The sequence below is a fragment of the Sceloporus undulatus genome, chromosome 3 (assembly GCF_019175285.1).
Source record: "Sceloporus undulatus isolate JIND9_A2432 ecotype Alabama chromosome 3, SceUnd_v1.1, whole genome shotgun sequence".
Lineage (NCBI taxonomy): Eukaryota > Metazoa > Chordata > Lepidosauria > Squamata > Phrynosomatidae > Sceloporus > Sceloporus undulatus.
The window spans coordinates 228,818,937-228,840,847 of record NC_056524.1 but is presented as its reverse complement, the minus strand read 5'-3'; the positions used below and the strand labels follow the sequence as shown (position 1 = coordinate 228,840,847).

The following is a 21,911-nucleotide window of genomic DNA, read 5'->3' as shown; positions in this document are numbered from 1 at the left end:
TGTGGACAAGGCCGAGGAAGCTAGGAGGTAAGGAGGCCATGAGGAAGCTGGGGACAAGGCCGGGGAAGCTGGGATGGGGGGCAGGGGATGGGAGAAGGCCGGGAACAAAAGCCAGAGATGGATTGGCCAGGGACGAAGAGAGGCCGGTGACAGGAGAAAGGCAGGACCATTGCAGCTGCCCCCCATCAGGAGCGGGTTCGAATCCGCATGGTTCCCACTTGGGCTGAATCGATTTATTTTGAAATAAATCGATTCAGCCCAAAAGGAGTGGGAAAAATCAGCTTTTTTTTGACATGATTGAAATGGGTTAAAAGCATGCTCCCCCCTTCCGAATCGCTTCAGCGATTTGGATTAAGTGGGAACCATGCACCTTTAAACCGGATCATGACGCATTACGATCCGGTTTAAATGGTAGTGGGAATGAGGCCTAAGTAGAACCAAACAGGCACTATGTAACGAAAACACCAAGGGCTATGTAATGAAAACACCAAGGAAATGGAACAGGAGGAAGAGAGTTGGACTTTGCTCCTTTTCAAATGCAGGGGGGGGGGGGATCTCACCAGCACCATTCAGTCGTAGTATTTAAGGAAAAATTGTGTGTAATCATTAAGTTGTTCTTCTACATCTCAATTCATTTACTAGAATTAGTTTTTGGTAGTAGATTGTTGGAAGTGCTGTGATGAGGGTTTATAGTGGCTGTTCACTGAGATCTAAACTTGGTCTCCATCTTAATAATAATAATAATTTGTTTTATTTATATACCGCTATTCCAAAGATCATAGCGGTGAACAGCAAGTAAGCTAATTAGCAAGTAAGCTAATTTGCCCCCAACAGTCTGGGTACTCATTTTAGCGATCTCGGAAGTATGCAAGCCTGAGTTGAGCTTGGGCCCTTTTGCTGGTCTTGAACTCGCAACCTTGTGGTTTTGAGTGAATGGCTGCAGTACAGGCATTTAACCACTGCGCCACCAGGGCTCCTTTCCTAAACCTTTGTTCTGTCTCATTCTAGCTTTATTGCCTTTGCATTTCTTGTTGAGTAGTAACAGTAGTAGTAATTTGAGTAGTTATCAGTTTAGTGGGTGTCCTAGTTCTAAGCAGCAAAACACACACATCTGATTTGATTTCCCAGGGTTTAATTCACTTTTTAAAAATTCACTATATATAGTTTTTCTGCCTGCGTACACTATGGTATTCTAAGAAGTATGTTTTTCTGCCTGCATCCATCTGGTATTCTAACAAGTATGTTTAAAGCACATATATAATGCATGTTTAATTCATATCATGAAACAAAGGAAAGATAATTTTATTGCCCATTCTATTCATATTAGTTGAGAAAGCAAACCACTAAATTTAATGTTCATTATATCTCATTACTTAAACACACTGTTTTAGCAACTCCTATTACCAATACATTTGATCATTAGTATTGTAAAGCATCTGCATAGCAATTACAGACATATTAAAAGATGCCCATAGGGCCAAAAGGAGGGAAACATCTGCTTGCACTGCCACCAAAACGTGTAAGGGTTTTTCCCTCTTTCTTTTTGGTAAGCTCTGCAAGTTTCTTGAGAAAGTTATACTGTATAGGTTTCTGAAGGAAGCTAAAGAACTTACCAAAAGGACAGAGGAAAAGAAGGGCGAGGGGAGTTCCTGACTGTCTTGATTTTACAGGAAGACAAAATTATTATTTCCTTCCGCTCCACATCTCTTGAGACTGAGAAAATCTAGAATTACCATTCCTACTATGGACCTGCAAGTTTTTAAAGTAAGCTTTCATTATTTCTAAAATTCATTCAGCATCTCTACTTAAAAAACTATTCAACTGCAACAACCATTGCTACAGCAATGAACATTTAACAAAACCACTTGAACATCAAATTTACAAGTTATGTTTTCAACATCATTTACATATAGAAAGATTAAAACTGATGAACCACCACTAATGAATCACTTCAATGAATTCTTCAAAACTTTATTTATTGAAACATTCAAATGTATCGATTTCAAAATAGGAATTAAATGCCAGTAAAGTCAGAAAACGAGTCACAGCTCCTTTTAACTGGTAGCACCATTTCAGTTGAAATCATATCCTACATTATGGTTTCTGGGTGTGCAAAAATTCCAACATTATAAAACATAGCATTCCAATAGTAACAAAAAGCTTTTCTAAGCAGTTTTAAAATACCATATGAAGAAAATGTTTTAAAATGCAGTTATGCATTATCACTGTGTTCATAATAAGATTGTTCATAAGTCTATCTATCATGGTTACAGGAGAAGTGTTTGAAACAGCTTTTGGCATCCCTTTATAAAGAAGATAAAAAACATTTAGTACACTATAGTACAATCACTATACTGTTTAAAAAAACAAAACAAGACTCAGATTATAAAACCTAATCTATAAAAGTACTAAATGAGCTACAAAATTAAGCATTGTCAAGTTCCTTTGGCCACATGCAGCCAATACAACAAATTGCTAAACTCACTGCTTTTTTAAATCACAGCACAAATGATTTGAACACAAAACAGAAAGATCATAAGGAAATGTATTAAAAGTCACATCTGACATTTTCTACTTCTTACAGTATGTAATTCCACTACACTTGAAATTTGTGTCCAAAGTACACATAAAGTGCTAAAAGTGCAAACAACAGAACTTTTCTTTCCATATCTCCTTGGGGTTAGTTTGTATAAAATGTTACGTCTGGTTTCTACAAAAAGTATTTTTATTCCATTATGACTAACCAAAAGCCATGTTAAATGGTTTTAACATCTGTAACTAGTATGAACAAAGATGTCCGACTACATATTATTACAGCAGAAAATGCTTTTTCGGTTATATTGATCACCATGGAATCTATTCAAGAAAAGGCTTTTTAAATCAGCAAATTGTTGGAGACATAATACTGCTAATTCTTCCTTAACACATATGTTTTAGAATTGTCCCACAGTAGCTACATTTTGGGAAGAGGTAATCACAAAACTAAATTTGGTTTTGGAAAGTTTCTTGATATTTGGGGGCATGCATGTTCTTGTGAAGTACTTCTCTGTTTCTTGGAAAGTAAGAAATGGTCAATGGAAGAAGATTTTTTGGTGACCTTCATTACTGGAATGATAACACAAGCCTATTATGAAAAAGCTTTTTTCCCAATATTGTAGCTATTTTTAATGTAGTTTTGGGTGCTGAACTTGAAAAACACAGTAAAAATGTTGTACTACATACAGTTCTTCCACAAATTCAATATTTGTTATCATTTCAGATATTACCTACGTTTTATTATGTGCAGACACTGATGTTCCACTGAGATTTCTTATGCATAGATTTTTGTGTTTGATATCGAATTAAAAGTGTTTTGAGTCTATTAGACAACTAACCCTTTTCTTACTCTTTGCAAGATAATTCTTTGAAGGATTATTTCAGTCAGTCATATATTACAATATGGAAATGTCAAAGCAAACTGTGAAAAAACTGAACATGATGGAGCAAATCTGAGGTCATTTTTGGATTTAGAATATCAAATTCCTATAAAACCAGCATACATTTAAAAGTTTTTATAACCCTCAATTTTGCTTCACCCATAATCCAATAGATAGACAATCTAACAACATGTTCAACATTTGAAAAAATAATGTATAGACAAACTGTCCAAATTAACTTATATTTGGACATTTGATCAGCTTTTTATAAAAACTTACAATTAATGTGGTAATTTTTTCTCCTTTTATGTTTTTATTTTCCTGCTTGTGTTATACTGGAACATTATTGTATGGAACAGAGATCCCTTCTGAATGTAAATAACAAATAAACAACACCAAAAACAAAAACAAAAAACCCAATTAGGTAGGGTAGACACAAAAAGCCTGTACTGTATGTAAATTGCTTTCTGCATGGACTGACCTGCAATGGTCATTTCCAACAAGGGTGGGGAGCTTACCATTGGCCATGTTGGTTGCTAATGCTAATGGCAACATGGCCAATGGCTGACTGGAGCTGTAAATCATATGAAGGGCCAAAGGCCCATTCTGATTCATAAGATGTTTCTGACAATAGCAAAAACTTTTTAAAAATCACTATAAGTTGTTTTAGAGATTTTTCATATGTTCAAAACAATCAGCAAGAGGAGAGACATGAATTATTATTGCAGGAACAGTCTTCACAGGATCTAAATTACAAGTTGAAGGAGCTCTTGAGTTGTGGGTAAAGATCAACCATTCCCAAGCCTTGTGAACAAAAAGTAAAATGTACTTGGATACATGCACCACTTTTTTCCCCCAAATTCTTGTAATTTCTCTATAGGACACTTCAGGAATAACAATGATTTGCTGAATGAATAAATTCTTTTGGTAATGTTCGCGTTTACTTTAGGGTGTCAATCTCTGCAGTGGAACAACACGGAACCAGAATGTACTCATTCAGTTCTTCAAGCAATATCCATTTTACAGCAGCTAACAGACAAATCAAGTTTAGCACAAACAAAATAGTTTGCACAGTTTGCTGATATACATGGTACATTTATGACATCTCAAATCAATCTAGAATGAATTTTGGCAAAAATAAAGCCACTTCAATCTGTATTCATTTGCACTTAGGCACACTAGGATTCATCATATCAAGATTCTTCAAAAGATAGATCTTTTGACAAAACAAATTGCAGTGTTTAACTTCTCCTTCAGAATGGTCTTCTGCGACATGCATCATAATAGTTGGTGCTATTAAAAGGTGAAAACATGTCTTGCTTAATGAAGTGGACAAACTTTTCAAAAGGGCACATTAGCTTGCCATAATGTTTGTTGTAATCTCGACAGAAAGATGTCTGGAATGTGACATCAACACCATTATAAAGGATACGAATATAATGTTCTTTATATTTCTTTGCATCTTTCCACAGCTCGAAGACAAGTCTAGCTGCAAATCTTGGAAACCTGGCCTCAGTAATACCCAAGGCACTAAGAACAGGTGACAAGGTGACATCATGAGCAGAATAAAGGGCAAACAATTCTTCTTTTTTGCCATCTGCAATGCGCTGCATACGAGTGACAGTCTGGTTAAGGATAGGATGAGTTGCCAGGAGCGCATACAAATAATAATATTTCTTCACCTGTCTCTCTTTTTCATCTTCAAGTTGATGCATCTTAATTACTTTAAAGTGCTCAATGTCAATGCAGCCATTCTTAGTACATGGAAAACTGACATTATGACAAAAATGGCAGAGCATTGAATCTATGGGGTTAGAAGCTCTTAACTGCCTAGTAGGTATGCCAACTATTCTTGCCATATCTGCATACGTTTTCTCCAAATGTATGTTTTTCACCCGGAGGCTATACTGACGACGTTGCTCCTCCTCTAAGTAATGATTTCTTATTGGGCAATCACAATTTCCAGAACAAAAGATTGTGCTCCACTGGTTCCTGAAGTTAATTTTTTTCCAGTCAAACTCTGGCAGGAAAGAATAGAGTAATGCCAGGCCACTCTGTAGTGTTCGACTCTTTCCAGTAGTCTCCAAATACAAATGCTTAGCTGTCCAGTCACTCGGTATCAAGTTATGCTTCTTTATATAAATATCTCGTAGCAGCTGTCCGTTTAGCAAGTGTTGGACAATTCCTTAAAAGAGAAAAAGATAACCATTCTTCTATAACAACATCTTCAAAGTGCACACTGCAGATAATCATGACTTATTAAACTGGAGTTCAACGTAGCTAGAAATGAAAAATTAAATGTTGGATAAATGTTACTCTTAAGCAGGATAGCACAAAGGGAGATCCACTGCTATTTATTATATTAGTACAGATGTCAGCATTCTGTACTACTCAGCAGAGTGAGAAAACTGAACAGCTGCTTCTGTAACTTTATGATAAACAGCTTAGGCATGAATACTATCTTAAGAGGTATTAAATAGGGAAGTCAGTTTGATAAGCTAGAAAACATACAATGAACTTGTTTCATCAGAGTTGATAATTTCTCAGATGTGACAGAGCAGTTTACTTTCTAAGAAGCAATTCTGTTGATACTATGTAGCCCAGAGAAATATACAATACCCCAGAAACTGTACCTGAAATTCTTAGTGAAGACTGCATGTTTTGTATACCAACTCACAGGTTCTGAAAGACTAATTATGGCTGAAACTGTTATGTAACTCACGAGAGCCATGCTGGTCCTGTACTCATTCTCCCTCTCTTTTTCTATCTTTTTAGTAAGACTAATGTTGATAGTTTCTAAGACATGTTATTTTAAGACTGTTTGTTCTACAGAATTTTTTTTAAAAATAGCGGCATGGCATGAAATGAATCTGCCTGTGCAAGTAGAGGGGAAAAATATAAATTTCTAGTTAAACCCCCTCTCACCCCCCAAAAAATTGAGATGTGGCTATTAAGGTTTTGAAAACAATTTGGCTTAATTTCAAATAACAAAGAGAAGAGAGTTGATTTCAACCTGCTCTGTACCAGATTAGAGTGGCCTAATTCACTTCTGGAGAACAGTACAGTTGGAAACATATCAATCTCATCCAGAAATCCAAGCATTTAAACTAAGTAAAAGGTCAGCCAGTGTGTCCCTGAAATTACTATATAAGGAAAATGGCAAGTTGGAGAGATAAACAGGGGGATGATGGTAACTGGGCTTTGCTCATTGACTGATAAAATTTGTTCATTTCATCAGTTTAACAGGCAACTGAAGGCATGATTTTTATCAGTCTGGAGTACAAGGCTCTCCCCAGTAATCCCAGTGCTTTGGAAAGGGATTGTGTGAGGTCATTAAAGTTATATCACTGGTTATCTTCTTTGGTGTCCCTTCATTTGTTTTGTTGGTTGTGTTAGTATTAGATTGGGAAAAAGTAATAGTGAGGGATGAGCAGTTTTTAATTGTCATCTGAGTTGGTCTCTCTACATTTCTCTTTTCCTTGTGTCTTGTTGAAATTAACTTAATATTCTGTTTGCCTTTGTTGTTACTTTTAATTTAGCTGAAGAGTCTGTGTGAGTTTAGTGGTGAAATTTATTCTCTGCCCCCCCTCCTTCTAACTACCCCAAGTTATTCTTGCTCAGTGTCAGATGGAAGGAAGACAGATAACAAAGGAGAAAAAACATTGTCTGGGACCACGTGAAAGAACAGATCACAGGATAATTATCTTTCTACCCTGTAGGCAGGAAATAAACAGGAATAAACTGTCAGGACATGACAGAGCCAGCAACCTGCTCGAGTCAGGGGCAGACTTGTTTAAATTATTCATCCCCAGAGGAGAGAACAAGTAATTAAATCATTTTCTCCCTGCTGCAAAAATGTCTTTGAAAACTGTGCAGTTTTAGAAGATGACTTGCATTGGGGAGCAAGACTCCCTCCCCAGGCTCACCTCTTTCCTTGCCCCCAGTGGTAAGATTGTGGAGGGAGCAGCCAAGCGAGGAGGCTTAGCCACTACTAGCTATGATAGCCAGTGATAGAGAATCCTCACTCAGCTCACCTGGTAACCACCCACATGGCCATATGGGTGGTTAGAGGGAAGGGGTGAGCAGCCAAGGGCAAAGACTTATCCACTACTAGTAGACAAGCCCACCCCCACAACCCCACACCCTTCCAGCCCACGCAAGCATACAGTCGCTGGTAGGAAAAGCTAGGGCAGCAGCTTGCCTAACAAAGGAAGAGAGAGGTGATATTACTCTGCTTCCATGTTCTCTCCTGCCCAAGTCTTGCAGGAAGAAAGGAAGTGGGAAGCTGAGAAAGGAAGCTCATTTATAATTTAGTAAATCTGGAACCTCACAGGAATCCTCCAGAGATGATGCAGGATGATGTCATTGTGGCACATAGGCTACACTGGATACAATCCTCTCAGCCCATGTGCCCCCACTCTCCTGCCAGCCAGCACATCGTTGTGAGGGGGACAGAGAAAAGGTGAATTGACTCTACACTGGGGATAGGTGAGAATTTAGTCCTTGATTCTATTGAAGGACTGAAGAAAAATGAGAAAGGGGCTTAAGGATGATTCCTCCTGGAGGAGTTTCTGGATACTTGAGAAGCCACCCTTTTTATGAATCTTTTTATTATTCTTACCACCCTAGCTTCCTCAGGCTAGGGGCAGGAAATGTTCACCATTCGGGGGGGGGGGGGGGGGAGAGAAAGGTTAAGACCAGTAGGACAGGAAAGAAGAATGATGAATATCCTGCCTGCATCAGCTCTCAATCCCTCATGTCCCACACCCCAAGAAGTTCACCTAATCCCTTAAAAGAGATCAGATGGATTTGTTGGGAGAATCTAATCAGATGGACTGCAGGTAAACCATCCTCTCCTCACTCCTCTATTTCCTTATGTTGCATAACTGAATCTTACCAGTTACACTGTAGGTATGTTAAGACTGTTAAGTCAACTAATGGGATGGTAGTACAACAAAACTAGCATAAATTGCCAAGACTGAGCAGCCAATAGCTTTGAAAAATGATTTTTTTTTTAAATTTGAAAATCAGCACAGTTTACAGAGTGCAAGAATCCTTTGGATTTCCTGCTTGGCATGTGCATGATTTAATCCCCTCTTCAGGTTCTACCACATCTCTAAATTTTATTTGGGTGTGTGACTAGTTTTAAAAAATGTATAGTAATTTTATGTTTCCCAGTGCAAATGATGAGGAAGAACTGGTGAATCAGATTCTGATCTGGGGCCTGGATTGGATCAGGACAGATCATGATTGACTCAGATCAAATGAGGTTCAGAAGTGAATTGCTGAATTCAACTCCAAACCAAATGGAGGCCCCATGCACAGACCTAATTACTATCACAACCAGGAGAGAACCAGCATGTCTCCTGACGAAATCATTTTTAAACACTTAGCAATCATTTGGGAAGGTCCAGTTAAGAGAGAACCAAAGACTCTCTTAGCAGAGTGATTTTTGCTGAAGATGAAGATAGAACAGCTGTATACAAACCTGTCTGCGTAAGCTCTCCCATTTCACACAGTGAATGGCTGGGGTAACGAGGCATGCTGCTCAGAGTACCATCCATTTGTGCTTCTACTCCTTTAGACATATGGTTGATAAAAGCTTCAAGCTGAGGATGGGAAGGTTTTCTAAATAAAATATAAAAAAAAGTTCTGCCTTTTAAGTGCATTTAAAAAGCTGCAAAGATCAAAGTGCTCTAATTATGTCAATTCACATAATTTCAGAATGAAGTCATATCTCTTGCTGAGAAAAAAAGTCTGTTCTTAAAGAAATAAAATCTGCTACTATGTAAATGGACATCAACAGTTGGAAGAAGCGTATAGGAGGCAAAGAAAGAGAGAGAAATAGAAGAATTAAAATACAGCAGTCAATCCCCAAGAGAAATTGGTATACAGTTTTATATAATTGTCTGTGGTGTAAAATGTGTTGAAAGGCTAAAGATGCACCAACTGCAAGGTATGATCAGTTTACACCTGGACAGTTAGAACACAACTGACACTCAAATATAAGTTATTTGCAGCATCAGAACAATGTGTCAAAGCTAATATGGACAGATATTTAAAACCATAAAATCTTAATTATCAAAGCTTCCATTTCAGTACTAGACTTCAAAATCCTTTTAAAAAGATATCACAGGTCTTTGGGGAGGGAAAATGAGTCTTGTGGGACACTGGTAATAAATATCTTACAGTACAAAATCTTACAGTATTATCCCCCAATGGATTACAGGGAAACTAAATGCAAAAAGCAGAATGCCAATAGTGATCACACACTAACACAATTTTCACTTTCTGGACTTTTTCATTTCCTCTAACAACACTGCTTACAATCCTGAACTCTATGCAGCCATCTGTATGTAGCTAAATGGGAAGTAATTCCCACACACAAAATCCAAGAATAGCAATAACCTCCTTACTTATACAAATTGTCCTAGCCTATATTTGTGGACATGACAAGTCACACAGTTCTTCTGTGATGTAGCTCTCTTTAGAAGAGTGTAAAATACTTCAACTGAACCATACTAACATCTATGGTAGTTATATTCCTTTTCTCATCAACAAAATATAGGCATAGGACAGTATCCAGTATGATTACTGCTCTCATGTAAGCAGCTTCCACAAGAAATGAAACCCTGAAAGACAATGTAGCCATGTGCCATAAAATGCCCCTCTTGAAGGCTGGATATCTCTCCGAAGCGGGTTTTCAGAGATAAAGAGGAGAGAAGAGAGCGGCTAAAAAACCCAATGCTACCCAAAGCAATATGTTAGATTCTACTTTTGGATTCTACTTACATTCGATTCTTCCTATTAATGTTTGAAAACCTGACCAGGTTCACATACTGTATATTCACAATTTATTACCTGCTTTGAAAGTAACAAGATGATTCTTCACTCAATGTATTGTCTAGCAATACCTGATTCCTGATTGTGTTGGCTTCTTTTTTAAAAAACTAAAAGTACCTGCAGTTTTAGGCAGAGAAATCATCAGAATTTAAAATAAAGTGTCTGTTTTTTATTGAGTGCTATGCAAAGCAGTTGAAAACATTATTTTAAAAATAAAATACAAGCTTGCTCTGCATCTTCCATAAAAAAGTCTAACATCAATCAAATATAACAATTGTCATGGCTTCAAAATTACTATAATTTCCATTAGATGCTATTTTGAAACTTAAGGACTTTAAACAGAGAGTCATTTTTTTAAAAGTAGAACTTTGCTATTTTGTGAAGTTATGACTGAAAGACTTAAGCCACAAGAGGGTGCCACAGTATCATCTCAGAATATACTACACCTTAGAAATGATCACCTTTGAATTATCACCTTTGAATGATTTTTTTTAAAAAAAAGAATCTCCTTAAATGCAGAGTTGACTTTTGAAAAGCATGCATAGTAGGAGAGCACAGAGGAAGAAACAACTTTTGCAGGGCTACTAGACAGGATTTTGTCAGAAAAATGGAAACAGAATAAATGAACTAAACTTTCAGATTAGCTATGTGTAGTGGTAAATCACACAGATGAAAGGCATGCAGTCTTTCATGCTATCATTATGTAGCTTGTCTTCCTTTTTAGGAATTCCAAAATCTAAAATATTCCAAAACCCAAAATGTTTTTCATGGGTGGTGAACCGTACTCAGGAACAATGCTAACAGTGGTTGCTATAAAGGTTTCAATCTAAAAAGACAGTGTAGTATGCATACATGAGCCGGTATAGTGGTTTCAGCACTGGACTATAATTTTGGAGACTAGGGTCTGAATCCCTGCTCTGCCATGGAAAGTCAACTTACACTCTCTCAGACTCAACAGAAGGCAAGGGCAAACCCCTTCTGAAGAAATGTTATCAAGAAAACACCATGATAGGTTCACTTTAGGGTCACTATAACTTGGAATCAACTTAAAAACACACAACAAGAAGTACTGGTATGCGTCAATCAAGCCCTATTTGAACAGGAAAAAGAACTGGAAACATATAACAGATATAAATTATAAAAGCATAAGTAACTTGATATATGGAGCTACCTGGAAAGGGGGGGGGAATCAACTTTACATAGTTGAAACCTATGTATATTTGTGCAAACACAGCTGAATGGGGCTCTTAAAGCAGAAATGAGCATCTTGTGGGCCTCTACATATTGCTGACTGCAATCTCCATCAGCACTAGTGACATAGCAAATGACGAAGGTTAATGAAAGTTTCAGTCCTGCAAACTGCTCACTGTTACTCTACAGCAGGGGTAGGCAACCTGCGGCCCGGATGCGGCCCGGCAAGGCCTTGGGACTGGCCCCAGCCCAGTCCTGCCGCCGATTGCCGCCGGGGCCTTTGGGGGGCAATTGTCTATAGAAGCCTCAGAAACATGCATTTATATTAACATTTTTTAAAAAATCAGCAATTTTTTTTGCGTGCCCTCCATTATTTTTTTTAAAAAAGTGTCTTCCATTTGAAAATTTTGTCCTACATTTGTCCTGGTTTATTTATATATTTAATTTTTTAAAAAATATATTTAATTATTTATTTTTTGGCTTCGGCCCCCCAGTTGTCTGAGGGACAGCAACCCGGCCCCCGGCTCAAAAAGGTTGCCTACCCCTGCTCTACAGCAAAGATTTCAACTTTATTCAAGTGTGTACTTCAATGATTTCCATAGGAATTATAACACTGGAGTCACAGCAAAGTTTTGCTAAGCTGTGTATATCACACTACATTAGAATACCAAGTATCACTATCTTCACTTCAGCCTCTATATGCAAGCTCCAACATTAGTACTTTTTGAGTGATCAGAATTTTTAGCATATGCGCATAGAATGATCCTATGCATACTTTGGAGCCAGCATGGCAGAGTGGTTTGAGCATTTGACTACAACTCTGGAGATCAGTGTCCAAATTCCTGCTCAGCCACAGAAATCCAGTGGGTGGTCCTGAGCAAGTCAGACATTCTCACCCTCAGAAGACTCTAAAACACTCTAGGATAATCATTAAGACAGAAACAACATGAAGGCACACAACAACAAATGCATATTGTATGTGAAAATATCTCACTATACTAAAAGGGATCTGATTCCAAGTACTGTAAATGTGTATAGGATAGCAGACTCAGTGTTCCAGTTTAATCAATAAAAACACTCAACTTTAAATCATTAAGATTGCCATAAAGTGTTGCAAAAGATTGCCATACAATGCTTTCTTTCCAGCACAGTAACTGTAGGCAATCTGGGGTATACATGCCATCTGCAGCTACTAAACTTCATACTGTATGATCCCATATATTTGTTGACAATCATCACTTTACTAAACCTTTAAATCAGCCAAGAAAGAGCTATGCCTCTCATACCAAAACCCTGGATGCAAAACGGGACATGTGCATGTTTCTACACATGCACACAACTAGCACATTCATATATAGTAAGCAATAACCTAATTCTGTCAAATTTAATGTTCACTAACTGCAAAACAAATGTCAACGTTATCATCCCACAAGAAAAAGGAAAATACTTCCAGAAATGGTTAACCTGTGCATAATGCTTATTTGAACTGCAATAACAATTCACAAGATCTAGGTTACAAAAACGATAGGAAAGACTAAATTGGAGCAGGGTGAAGTTCAAGTTAACCAACATGGCCAGTGGTAAGGAATTCTGGGTGTTGCAGTTCAATGTTTAATCCAAAATACTACAGTTCTCAGCATTATATAAGAGTTGTCCTCCCACTCACAACCCTCAGGACTAATGGTTTCACTGTGATAAGTCCCTGAGTGGCCATTCTGCATCTAGTATAGAGTGAGGGTGGGTGGGAAATTCAACCATGTGAAAAAGAGTATGCAAACTAATAGATTCACCACTATACCTTATGTATACTGTCTGCCACCAGGCGCCGCAAGCTGCCATTAGGCATCATTCTCACCAAATATCATTTCATATGCCTCAGTAGCACTGCTGCCAGCAATCAATTATTCCATCCCTACTCATGATATTCAGTATAAGAAATTCAGTGAAGAGCTAAAACTTTCCAGTTGCTGGTCACAAGAATTACAGCTGAAGGAATTTTCTTCTAAAGCACCTTAGTCATGTGTAGTTTGGTAATCTGGGAATATCTTTCTCCTTCCTTCTTCCTTTCCACAACAGGCAGCCATCTCATTGGAGGCTGTCTCATCCCTGAATGGCACAGCCACTCCGTAAGTACATGACGTAGGACACGTCTGCTCCTGGCAACTGCCATTGTGGAAAGTAATACTGGTTTGAAGGCTCAGTAATCATTGAGGCCTGATGGTGATGGAGTTCCAGGTCTACACTTGCAGCATTAACATCAGCAGAACTACAATGGGAGCCCCTCAAGCCTCACATCCAACTTGCAGGTGCTTAATCTCCCTTCATGGACCACCTTCTAATGTAAAGTAGAACCTCAAACTACTTATGATTCTATCTACCGTAATCACTTACCCACAAAAATAGGCATTTGAACTCCAAGTGAAACCCACGATTTGGATCAAATCAAATTTGTGTAATAAATTCTCTGTTGCTTTTTCACTCAAAAGAATAATTTTCATTTCCTTAACACAAAACATTTATGGATTATTGTATTGTGTACTGGGATTAACTAATGTCCTCCCCAGGCAGGTCAAGGAAATGTGTAGCCCACCAGAGATAACTGGTCCTAGCCAGCACACTCAACAATGACAGATGGGAGTTTCAGTCCAGCAAGATCTGCAGAAACACATTTCCTATGCCTGCCAGAGGCGCGTTACAGACCGCCCCTTTGAGGCGGCCTGTACCCGCCCCTTTCCCCAAGGTATCGGGGCCTCAGTGGCCAGAATGGCAGCCGCTGAGGCCCCAATCCGCCGCTTTCCAGGCTGCAGGGAAGCGGCAAAAGGCCGCTTCCCCGCAGCCTGGAAAGGGGTGTCCTTGGGGCTTCAAGCCCCAAGGACACCCTGCGGCGGCGGGGAGGAGGAGAAAGGGGCCGCTTGGTCCCTTTCTCCTTTGCGTCACTGGGCACAGCCGTGTGAAGGCTGTGCCCAGCGGCGCAAACCAGGAAGGAGCTCTGAAACGGAGCTCCTTCCTGCTCCGCACAAAGGGTGCACTAAGCGCACTGGCGCGGAGCGATCACGTCACGTCTGCGCCACCCCGTATAGAGGCGGCGCGGTCGTGGCGTCGTCATGGCGGCCCCCATGTAGATGGGGCGCTGCCATTTTGTACGGACTCAGTCCGTACTAGGGTTAGGGGGGTGCGGAAGCACCGCACCTTCCTAACCCTAATATGGACTGACTCCGTACTAAAAGGCCCGTCTGTAATGGGCCTAAGTAAATTCTTCCATAACCTTCCTAAGTTTTAGTATATTGAATACACTCACACTCATTATTGAAACTGGGGTGTTTATATTCATATTTTATGCAATGGTAACAACAATAGTTTAGTGTGTCCTTAAATAGTGAATTAATTTATTGAGCTTTCATCCATTTACACAGCCCTTGGAATACAGTAAGTGATTTTCCACCTCTCCTTTTTACCGACTTATTAAATACCAAACTATGCTGTGTAAAATGTTACAAATGTTTTAACCAGTACACATCCTCTCTGTTGTTTTAACTCAGTTGCAGTCTTGAACATTTATAATTTAAGACTGGGAGTGTACATTTTGAAAACTCAATATTTACAGCAGTAGAAAGATGCTTCGTCTCTGTCACTCTAATAATGTAACCACAATGAAAACAAGAACAGATGTTATGGAAAAAATATTATCCAATAGATACATATTAAGAAGTTTGAACTTACAGAAAATGTCCCGCATGCAAGTATTTTCTAAGTTGTACCCAGTACAATGTACTCTGAACATTATTATTCACAAGAAAAAGGATGGTGGAGGAGAGATAGGGATGGCAGCTGAAAAGCAATGGTACAGTGCTCCCTCGGGTTACGAAATTAATTCGTTCCGCCGCGGCGTTCGTAACCCGATGCATTTCGCAAGCCGAAAAGGGCTTTCCGTTAGCGCTGGCAAGCCGCGCGTTTGAATTTCGCGCCGAAAAAAATTTCGTAACCCGAAAAAACCTTCGTATCCCGGAACAGTTTTTTCCAATCTAACTTTTTCGTATCCCGGAAATTTCGTAACGCGATCAATTCGTATCCCGGGGTACCAGTGTATTAAGATGCTGTCTGGCCAGTTACTTTTTAGAAGGTGTCTTTAAAAATAAAATCAGATTAGCAATCTTACTGTTGAATTGGCCAATTTACAGATGCCGCAGGAGACAGAGTATCCAGGCAACACTGTGCAAGTGGCTGGGACTGAGCAGAATGAAAGAAAGAAATTACCCTGTTTAGTTTGACAGATAAAACCTCCAGAGAAATTCTTATATGCTAATTTCCATAAAATCATGGAAGAATAAAAATGAAAGAGCTTGATTATTCAACTTGACCTTTTTGATAACTATGACTGAGGGACATGACCAACATCACCTCAAAAATCTGAAACATTTAAAACAAAAGAGTATTACTTACTTAATTGTCAGCTTGATGACATGCACTGTTTGCCAAAGCCATAAATTGTGTTTTATTACGGGATGAATTTTCACTAATATATTTGGTTTTTCATTTCAGATAATTTCTAATGCACTGAGGGGTTATAAGTTGATCAAATAAAACCTCCAACAGAATCTGCTCCCAATTAGAGCCAACAGGTCCTTTTGAAAGTAAACTGCTAAGAGGCTGCTGCTCTATTTCCAATTTCTGCTTGGCTTTTATGCTTTTCTGAATTAATGAAAGAAAGTGTAAGTTCATAAAAAGCTGCCCATTTTTCAATAGGGAATGACAATCTATCAATATAAAACCACATATGTATCTTTTTTTGCATACATTCATAATAAAATCAATTCCATCCTGTTTCTGCAGTAAATGTGTGGATTTTTCTTTTTAGCACATCTACACATCTAATTCTGTTTAAAATACTTAGAAGGCAGTCTGAAATATGTCTTTTCGTGAATTTTATCTTCTTTTCTAATAGCATGTAGCTGGTACATGTGGTTAAAACAGATGGAGGGAGAGGTCATCACAAAAAAGCGATCTCTCCCAGGTCACTGCCCAGAAAAAATAACTATCCCTATGGAATCCAGTCATTTGTCTTCGCTCTTCCTCTCCCTCCCTCTCTCTCACACACACCACTCCCTAGTCTTCACATGACTTACTGACCACATTTAAAATCTTTCTAGTAGGTGCCAGGTCATTTCCTATGCTATTAAAATTTTTAAAGTACTGTAATGCCTTTAGTCTAGAAACAACCATTTGGCTTTGTGTTTTGTACTAACACACACATCGTATTTCATACATGCACTTATTTCTCATTGTTTTTATTGTTCCAGCCCCCTCTTGCCAGGGAGCTATGGTATGATGACCAGTGGCATGGACTCTTGAGGAGTCCTTTCACAACTATGGCTCAATGGTGGGAAAAGGCTCAATGAGTCATCCTTCATTACCATACCCACCAACACTTCAGAACTTTTCAACTGGTGTAGGGGTCTGATGTCTAAAGTGGAGTTGTTTTGTTTTTGGCCATGGCAATGGTACCACAACTTTAAGTGTGAATTACAAAATGTGTGAGGTTATAAGTCATGACTGTGACTTCATAAATACTGAACAGGATGTATTATCCAGGGTATTCTCCAGAAATGAAGTACAAAAAAGTTAAGAGTGTTCCAGAAATCACTTTATGACATGACAACAGTAGCTGATCAAGAAATTCAATGTAGGGTGGAGGCATACATATACTTAGGGTAGTTTCTTTCCAATATCACTTTGCTTTTAAAGAGTTTGCTGGGGAGAGGTTGTATGAGATGGAGGATATCAGATAAGAAAACGCTGAATAATTTCCACACTTACATGAGTGCCTCTGAATCACAATCATGGATTAAACATGATTCTATAGTTAACAGATGTCACAATTGTTCATTATTATATTTCAAAATAATATTACAACTGGTTCTTTTTTATAGGTTAGCAACGTTACATTACCAGATGATAGGGTGATTCATTTTTAAACTAAATATGATAGGTTTTCCTCCTTTTCTTTTTGTCTATTGAAATATTATTCCTTATGGAATTCACTTATGGCATTCTAGGCAAATTAAAGTCAAATGTTGTATTTACTGAATTTTAAATTTAACAAAGATCTAAGTATTATGTACTTCAATTGCACCCCATCCCAACTCCCACCCCAAAGGCAAACACTGCAATAGAAAATTAATTTTGCTTGTGAACAATTACAAAAACAAGTTTTCTCAATGGAAATCTACCTTGATTTGAAAATGTTAATTGAAATTTGACAAAAGAATTCTCCAAGGACTTCATCCATTTCCTTACCTACATGCTAAGCTATTCATGTGTCACAATCCTTAATTCACAACACTCTAGCAAGACCCCCTAAGATATCCTGCTTGCCCATTAGGAGTCTATACTGTACATAGGGCTGCAGCATAATCTGCGTAATTAATGAACTCTATCTGTGGAATACTAAATGAAAGAGAGGAGGGAACAGAATACAAATGAGAAACTCATCACAAAACAAAATCCAAATAGGTTAATCAAATACGAATTTCAATGAGAAAATAATTAAAACTTAAATAGCTGCCAATCTATATTTAAAATGCATGGTGATTCCTCCACTTTTCAAGTTCTCATTAGAAATTACTGTATTAAATTTCCATAAAATCCACTCTGCTATTCGTGCCAACTAACTTTGTTGCATTACAAGGCCATATAAAAAAAGAACTCTTAAAGTCGTCCTGCAATTATTCTGGAATGTATGCCAGTCATCTTGCCTGTACAGCTGCTGATTCAATTACTCAGGCTACACCCTTACCCTCTCTGCCCATAGAAAAGCTGTTCAAGGGTGAAAGAAAGAGACATGCAATAAATGTAGTGCATATGTCTATGGATGACATCTTGTTGGTGACTTATGTGCACAACGTCCCCTTCTGGTTGAGGTACAGAGGTACACTGCACTCATCCAGAAACCTCTCACCACCCACAGCTGTCAAGCCCCAGAAGGGGCTGCTGCAACTCCTTCTTATCAGAGAGAAAAGAGGAAAGGAAAGGCTACTCAGACAATGAAGATCCATTTGTTCTGGGCTCCTGAAGGGAGGGAAAGGAAGGTACACTGTATTTAAGAGCACAAATTTCTCCTTCCCTCCAAAGTTGTTTCTCCATGGTATGAAATGTCTTCCTCCTTCCTCACTGGTAAGCAACAGCCAGAGGGATGCTTCCCAGGGCTTAGCAGCTGCCAGGCAGTAACAAAACACAGAACTGCACTTGTGGTGCTATGCACACATGTAGCTCCTCAGCCTATATGCATATTCATATTGCCCCCCCTCCCACACACACACACACACTTCACATGCAAAAAATGCAGATTTCTTTTATACTTTCCCTCCTGTAATATATCCCCACAAACATAACACACACAAGCACATACAGTGTGTACTGGCTATTAATTGTTAATGATTTTTCTGTAAGTGTATATAGTCATACCTTGTTATTTGCAGAGGATCTGTTCTGGATCTCTCCCCATGGACACCAAAAAATGCAGGACCTCAAGCCCCATTCTCCCTAATGGCAGTGTGACATGTGCACGCCTGCTAGCATGGTCACATGCACACGCCACCATTGAAGACAACGGTTCTTGCCACCCACAGATGCTAAAATCCATAGATAAGGAGACCCTACTGTATATTCATATTGATCTCTCCCTCTAACAGCAAGAGGAGTTGAATACGATTTGCAGTTTCTAGCCCTTCAACAGAGAAAAGATTGTCCTTCTGTCCATCTGATATAAAAAGCTTCCTGATCCAATCTTGTTTACTGAAAATTACATCTGTGCTTCAAAGACTGTGGTTGTTTCTAAGAATGCTAGTTTTCAGCTACAAAGACTATAAACACTTGTGGTTCTACATAACTACACAACCAATCCTTTGCTTGTTTGCCAGCATATTCATTACCACTCTTGAAAGCATCTTCCATGCATGATTTAAAGAATGCAAATAGAAGCTTTGGAGATTGTTTTAATTTATAAAGTTATCGGTTAACCATGCTTCAGCTGCAGATCTCAAGGCAGATTACAAAGTAAAACCAAAACATATTAAAAGAATTAATCAAAATTCATCTGAGCAATATGGTTAATAATTCTAGGATAAAAGAAGAAAAAATAAGTCTGTGTGATGAGCATGTTTGTGCTTCTGAAGGCAATTCAAACGTCTGGTAACCAATCATTTCACTTCAGATTCTGGGAGACATAAAGCTGGACTTAACAGGCTGTTCTTGCTAGGTATGCATCAGAAGCATCATAAAACAATTGAAACTGGATGCCACAATTTCAGACTGCTACAGTCAGTACTCCAGATCCACAGATTCCTTATCCACAGATTCAAAACCAACCATGGATTGAAAATATATATTTTTAAAAAGTCTATAAATTCCAAACAGCAAACCTTGATTTTGTCATTTTATATAAGGGTACCATTTCTATGCCATTATATTTAATGGGACTTGAGAATCCACTGCTTTTGTTATCCACGAGGGGTTCAGGAACCAAACCCTAGTGAATGCCATGGGCCAAATGTATTTTAGTTTTGAAGAGTTTTTCAAAAAAGAAATATTTTTCTAGGATGGATACATGACATATTACCAAATTTTCTTATTCTCTGAAAAGCCAACAAAACTGAGTATTTATTGGATTCATGGGAGATCCAGAAAAATATTGAGGATAACAAATGAACAAAGTACCTTTGCAATGCATGAAAGCCTCATACCAGAACCTTCAGTACCATTATCATTTCTCATATCTGGAAAATAATTAATTAGGAATGTCTTTGGACATATCCCCAAACTGAACTTCGGTAGAGTGGAATTCACAATGTAACTCTTTAGACTGTTATCTGCTGGGTTTTCTTCTTATGGACTTTATAAGGCTAAAAGTGTTATTTAATTACTATCATCAAAGCATGCACTTGCCCACTCTGTAAAGTGTTGTCTTTAATACTATCCTGCAGATGTTTTTAGAGCTTAGAATGTCACGCCCTGTAAAATTTCCAAATGGCTTTGAATTATCTCTCTTCAATTAATGTTTTATTCCCTAGAGTATGTTCATTAAAAATCCTATCACTGCAATTAGCAAATTAGTCACTGCTTATCTTATTATAGAATTTAATTTCTTACTACAGCCAATACAATTTCATAGCACTAAGTCCCATCCTAAAATATTTAATATACATGCCCTGCTTTGGAACATTAATACTTTGTGAAAATGTGTTTACCACATATGCTGTTGACTTTTTTTTCTCCCACTCTTTTCTTTCCCAAATACAGATTTTATTATATATTTATCTGCTATGTTAACAAACAGCAGCTTACATGACTGGTCATGTCAAATTGCTAACCTTTATACAACAGTATTTATTCACTGCAAGATTTAAAAACTAGGATTTATCCTAAGTGACACACCTACAAATTAGCACATAACATAACATTTCACTTGTCCTTCTTTAATAATTCTAATTAACCTTGACACAGTCATTCTGAACCATTCAGTGTGGTTGTTTATTATTGCTTGCAGCTACAGTGAGTCAACAAAGCTGTATCAGTAAGGAAATACAGACTCCAACTATGACACTAATTAACAACTCATGGTGAATATACTCTATATTGTTTCAAAATGAATTATTTTAACAACTATGTACAGGATTATTAAGCAACGTTAATGGCCACCATCTCTACTAAAAATAATGAATCCATATTGAATTTACCAGCATCTCAGACTAGTCTTGCCACTGACAGAAAAGCCACACAAATTAGGGAAATTTTAGCTCAGGTCAACCATCTAAATATTTATTACTGAATAAGTCAATTAACAAATGAAAAATATACCAAACAGTCCTCAGTGAAAAAGGGTGAGTGAGTGGGTAGGAAAATACTCCATCTTTAAGTATTTAATATCTCATAAAACTTCCTGACAGTACGAGCTGTTTTACAGTCGAATGTGCTAACTCAGAGGGTGGTGGAGTCTCCTTCATTGAAGGTTTTTAAACAGATGCTGGATGGCCATCTGTCCAGGGCGCTTTGACTGTGTATTCCTGCATGGCAGGGAGTTGGACTGGATGGCCCTTATGGTCTCTTCCAACTCTATGATTCTATGATAAACTTTCCAGTCTCATTTTGGAAGACAAGAGAACATTTTCCCCATCTATTCATCTGTAAACACATACACTCAACAAGGATGAGAGTGACTGAAGAGATAGAGGATAAGAGGCAGTCTTCCATTGAACTAGGATTTTCAGAGCTTGGTAGCTGAAATACAGTTCTTTCATTTACCTCTATTTGCATAACCTGTGGAAGCCGTAACAATTTTAGCTTTTTTAAGGGAAACAGAAATTAGCACAAGATAAATCACAATGTTGTATGGAAAAACATACGTGCTATGAATGTGAAGATTAAAATAAACCTTTAAGTAAAATGTTCACAGGTCTCCACTTGGAT

At 38.1% G+C, this 21,911-nt stretch overlaps 1 protein-coding gene across 1 annotated transcript in view; it reads right to left on the bottom strand.

Moving 5' to 3' along the window:
* Window positions 1-1,955: 1,955 nt before the first annotated feature.
* Window positions 1,956-21,911, bottom strand: part of PXYLP1 (2-phosphoxylose phosphatase 1) — a 79,992-nt gene continuing 60,036 nt past the window's right edge. Inside the window, exons 5-6 of the mRNA XM_042459596.1 lie at window positions 8,905-9,044; window positions 1,956-5,601 (exon numbers count right to left, since the gene is read on the bottom strand). Of these exons, the coding sequence (XP_042315530.1) occupies window positions 4,670-5,601; window positions 8,905-9,044 (1,072 nt within the window). The 3' untranslated portion in view covers window positions 1,956-4,669. The remainder of the gene's footprint in view (window positions 5,602-8,904; window positions 9,045-21,911) is intronic.